Source organism: Trachymyrmex septentrionalis, unplaced genomic scaffold (genome assembly GCF_001594115.1).
Source record: "Trachymyrmex septentrionalis isolate Tsep2-gDNA-1 unplaced genomic scaffold, Tsep1.0 scaffold158, whole genome shotgun sequence".
NCBI lineage: Eukaryota > Metazoa > Arthropoda > Insecta > Hymenoptera > Formicidae > Trachymyrmex > Trachymyrmex septentrionalis.
In genome coordinates, this window is record NW_017304736.1 from 750,549 (window position 1) to 755,860 (window position 5,312).

At 48.1% G+C, this 5,312-nt stretch overlaps 1 protein-coding gene across 14 annotated transcripts in view; it reads left to right on the plus strand.

The window, feature by feature from the left end:
* Positions 1-5,312, plus strand: part of LOC108745901 (CUGBP Elav-like family member 4) — a 636,703-nt gene that overhangs the window by 537,095 nt on the left and 94,296 nt on the right. For 2 of the 14 annotated variants that reach the window (XM_018482317.1, XM_018482322.1), the window contains exon 1: positions 4,284-4,553. The exons of the other annotated variants lie outside the window; for them this stretch is intronic. In XM_018482317.1, the coding sequence (XP_018337819.1) occupies positions 4,503-4,553 (51 nt within the window). In that variant the 5' untranslated portion in view covers positions 4,284-4,502. Of the gene's footprint in view, positions 1-4,283; positions 4,554-5,312 lie in introns of those variants that run through there. 14 annotated transcript variants of the gene reach the window in all.

The window sequence follows — 5,312 nt, forward strand, 5'->3', positions numbered from 1 at the left end:
CTTCTCGTGGGCGACGGAAAGAATCATTAGGCAAAGAAGATGTAAAAACCGGCGAGAAAGGAAGAAACGTAATAAGACCAATACGGAGAATATTGAAGTCACGGAGCGAAGGATCTTCGTAGCAAATGCGGACTTGTAAGTTGGTAGAGAAGGGTCGCTAATCGTGAACTCTGGTATCAGAAGACCGAATAAGAGGTTCCCCCGGGTTGCTGTGGGAAGGATCGCTCCGGAGTCCACGATCGCATCTTTCTATCCTGGCCTCTGTGGCTTCTTTATAAACGCATACCGCGTATGAATAATATCACCGCCTTGGATATACGTATCGCGATAACATCGTCCGCGATCAGATTTCGCTGTATTCTCGAGAGAGCACTGTTTCAACCTCCGCGGTATCAATATCACCCTTGAGGACATTAAAATCTACTTCCATCGCATTCATATCTCAGCATTATTACCTTTTATACGATTCTGCGTGCTCGCAATAACCGTCCCGCGATCAAATCGCGTCCACTGAAGACGAACGATGTGTATCCACCATTAAAGAAGTTTCGATAGCGACAATTTGAACCGCGATCGGACACGTTACTCAATCTTTCTGATTCTTAGACAGAAAGAGCTGTGAAAATCGGAGATAGAGTACCAGAATCGTAATGCCACGTACGCGTCAAACTTGATGGAAGACGAGTGGACGTCTCGTCGAAGTTAGACGATGATTATCCAATAATTTATGAGAGATCGAGCGACTTCGAACTGACAAGTGACATAATAGATCACGTACGATTACGTCACAAAATTCTGTTGAATTAATACGAGAATCTAAAAGTGTCTACACATTACCTCATAGTTATATACTTACGTCAAGATGAATAAAGTTTGCGTGTCATATCGTATCATGAAATATTTCTTTTTTTTTTTTTTTTTCGCGAACATGTCTTAATTGATAAAATACTGATAGTTCTCCAGTATATAAATTCGGTTAATCTAAATTTGTAAACGATCTTAAACTCTGACTGTTAAAATGGATCGTAATTATATTCAGCTAAAATGCCTATTAAGATGGCGCACGACACATTCAGATGTAATAAAGTCAATTCAATATCTCTTCAGATTAGCACATCAAATTTATGAAATCAATCTTGCTACAATATAGCAAACGTAAAAACTAGTCGCAACGCGGCTGTGCGTACGTATGGACATCGAAATAGGCGAATGAAACGCGGCGAAACTTTTTTTTGTTCTCTTTCTCCCGCTCGCGCGCGCTTCATGGCCCCCCCCCCCCCGAACTTTTTGCCATTTTCGCACGAGATTGATCGCGTAATCCATAACATCCGGGCTCCCGCACTTTCCATATCGACGTTCGAGTTTCGAAGTCTTTCCCAGACCTCATCGTTCCGGGACGAACTTCGTCGAAGTCATCAAAAAGCAACGCGGCCTGGTTCGTTGGAGTTTTCCTTACGAACTTTCACTTGCTTCCTTTCCTCCTGCACGTCTATCTTCACCCTAGGTAAATACTTCGGCCTAGTCAGCAGCCCCGGAGCATGCTGTGCGTGTTGCAGACTCCGGTTTCAGCCCCTCTTAGCAACTCATAAACGCGACTTCAACTTTTTCTACGTATATAACAAGATTTCGAATCGAATGTACTACAATTTCGTTATGAAGTTCACGTAGCATTTCATATTTCAGATACTTAATTAAAACTTAAGACAATAAGTTCAGAATCTAGAGAATTGCAGATTTAATCAATTTTTCCTTATAAAAGCGAGCAAGAGTAAAATATACTTTTTACTATCGCTATCAGCCTTTGGTATGTTTGAAATCACTTTAAGATTCATTTAGTATTGTACAAAACAATATACCTGCACAGTACAAAGAATATGTCTATGCGTGAATTGATTAAAACAGGATTTACGATATACAAATAGCAATTTGTATAAAATATCTGTCGTTTTACCGAAAACTCAAACTACTTTTAGAATAACTTTCGCACCGATCGCACAAATGCTGGAACCACTTGCCGCCTAGCTAGGCTGCGTTCCGCAACGCTGCTATTATACTGGTAATAATGAAAATTCGTTCCCCGATTGGAGCGTAGCGTATCGCAGCAATATACTGCCAATAAAAATGAAACGCAACCTCCGAACGGATCGCACATTAAACGGCCAACCGATGGCGACCCGTCTATCGTCGTTCGCTCACCTCCTACTACGACGAGTAGCGCGCGAGAGAGAGAGAGAGAGAGAGAAAGAGAGAGAGACGGATCTTTCGCACGATATACCTCGTCATGATCGTACTTCGTTAAAGCCAAGCCCGTAGCCAACGACCATTCGTCCTCGCGCCTCATCCCTGATGCAGAAACGATCGGAGCCGCTATCCAAATCCGCCATTATCGGAACTCTTGCCGCCTCGATAGGTACCTACTCGTGAAATCGTCGATGGTAGAAGAAGAGAAAGACAGATAAAAAGAGAAGAAAAAGAGAGGCATATGTGAACGGAGCAGAGAAAGGGTAGACAGAGAGAGGGGAGGGGGGGGGAGGGGGAGAAGATCGGTCGAGAGAGGGACAGATATAGAAAACCGGCCGTAACGTCGGAAGAGCCGGCAGCAATTTCCGGTGGCTTTTGTGCGCCCTTTAAAAACGCGAACTGCGGATGATGCCTGTAGGAAGAGGAGTACGGCGAGAGAGAGAGAGAGAGAGGGAGGCAGAGTTTCGCGAATGTACGTACGAGTGGTCCTTCTGGACCAACAAATCCCCGGGGCGGAAGGAGAGGGCGGAAGTCGAGAGGTTAACTGTGGGTCCCTTTGCGTTCCTCCTCACCATTCGCGTGTTTTATTTTGCCTCCTTTCAAGCGATGTTCGTTCGGATTCGAAATGCATCTCCTTACGCTTAAGCGCTCGGGCAAAGATAAATTTTCATGCATGAATAGTGGGATTAAGTCGGATCTCATACGTCGCTCACGAACGTTTTCATCTGGCTCCGTCAACCGTTGATTTTCCCCCTTCGCGAGAGATAACGTCCGACGGTGACCTAATTTCATCGTTAAATCGCGCGAGCACTGCGTAATAACCTCAATACCAAATTCGGCGGTCTACGAGAAAAGCTTTTCCCTTTTTTTTTTTTTTTTTTTTTAAATATAATTCGCTTTTCTCCCTCTTTCTTCCGTTCCGTGGAAAAAATGACTTGCAACGACGGGTATTCTGCGCTAATAGATATCATCCTATCTCATCTTACGAAACAGAACCTAAGCCTCGAAGAACGTTTCCCCATTACGGCTTCGACCTAGAACAGATCCCCCCCCGCTTGCTTCCCAACGCCTCCCCAAGGATGCGTGGTACGTAAGTGTATGCGGTTATGTACACGCATATACACGTCTTTCCCAGGGTTGGAATCCTGGTTCTTGGTACCTTCTGAAGCCTCAGCTTCTCTCCTCTCGTGTCCTGGTTTTCTCATCTCTTCCTTCTTTTTATTTATTTCCCCCCCCCCCCTTTGAGGACCGCAACCACGGGGATCCTGGAAACGCGCGTTTGATTGGCCGAATGTTATGGGGTTCCGTCGATATGGAACGATAGAAAAGGACACCAAGAAAAGACTATCACGAGAGGCAGAGAAAGGAAGGGCTACGAGAAAATGCGTGAGGTGGAAAAGAGATAAAGGGGCAGGAAGGAGAAAGGCAAGAGAGAGAGAGAGAGAGAAAGATATAATACATCGACTGCTCCGAGGGTGCGTGGGTTTCCTCGCAAAGGGTGCGTAGCGTTCAGGGAGAAGGGAAGGGGGTGGGGGGGCGCACACGTAGGGGATAAGAGGGAGACTTACAAAGGGTGAGAGGAGTACGGAGGGTGGCGGAAAAGGAGGCGGGGGCAGGCGAGGACAGAAGAGGACGGAGGAGGAGGAGGAGGAGGAGGAGAAGGAGGAAGGGGATAGTGGTCGAGAGGGTGGGTAGTGGGGGATGAAAGGGAGAAAACTAGAGGGTGCGTGTAGGCCTGGAGAATCAGTCGCGGGCGAGCTGCGTTCGGGGTTTTATCTATAGCTCTGTCCCCTCTATTCCCTTTTGCTCTCATTGTCGTGCTCGCTCGCTCCGCTCGTGCCCTCTTTGTACGCGCACGTCGAACCTCGCGTACCTACCAGCGAGATCCTACCGCGGTATCCGGTTTGCTTTCGGTGCGAAGAAAGGGGGAAAAAAAAACGAAGGAAAGACAAACGTCAAGAAGACTCGAGATATCCTCGCTGGAACTTGTTTGGTGTTCGAACTCCTAAATATCGTACACTCGCTGATTCACAAATATCTGGATATTCTTCAAGTGGCGCGAGATACGTGTACTATATCATCGACGATCTCGCGTAAACTCCCCATTTCGTGCTGTGATAATTCGTGACGCGTGCCGACGATCACAACCGACGGTCGCGCGACCTTGATTGTGTGGCTCGCGAAGAGCGGAAGTTGGAAAAGTTCGCGGGTCCGCACACCCGCCAGTACCTACGATCTCGCCCGCGCTTAATTGTTCCCCAATGGTTCATATTCTGGAAGTGGTATCGTCGCGTCGGAACGACCTGCAGATGGTGAGTGCGCTTGCGCGAATAGTTTTAAATCTCCCCAACTACTCTCTCTCTCTCCTTTCCCTCTTTCCTCTTTCCTCTTTCCGGGGGAGGACCTCTTGCACGTGTCGTTCGGTCGGAGATGTGTGTACGCGTTAAACATTCGTCGCGTCGCTACCTGCGTCTCGACATCCTCCAGCGACGGGGATCGATCGATCGGCGGATCGCGAGACAGGATTAGGCTCGTGGATGTCGGATTTCTTCCCCAGAGCCCCCCCCTCCCCTCCCCCAGAGCAATGGTCGTGTGCGTCTCGCTCGAACACGCTCGTGATGCATGCATCAAGATTCAAGTCACGTAGCCGCTTTCGACGTACGATTCGCGTACGCGGAAATGTACGGTGAGATCGTAAAAGCCAGAGGAGAGAAACGACGACGTTGGAAGATGTCGTCTTGACGGGCAACCGGTGTAAATGCATATGATACCCCGCGACTTTACGACCGGCTGCCGATTTCCTCGCCGATTCCTGTCCTCCCCTTCCTGCCGATGCACGGTATCGCACGGTCCTTTCACGCGCTCGGGTCGTAAAAGATCCTCGCTCGCCGCGTGTTTACGCGTGACTATCTCTGCCGGTCTGATGCGTGCGCGCGGTGGACTCGGACTGTAACGCATACCTATCCATATGTCGCGCAGCTTCTGCATGCGTAACGACGTTTACAATAATGCCCTCTCGTCATGGTTTTCCTGCTTCTTTCCCCCTCGCCCTATGCGCCCTATGCCCTAAT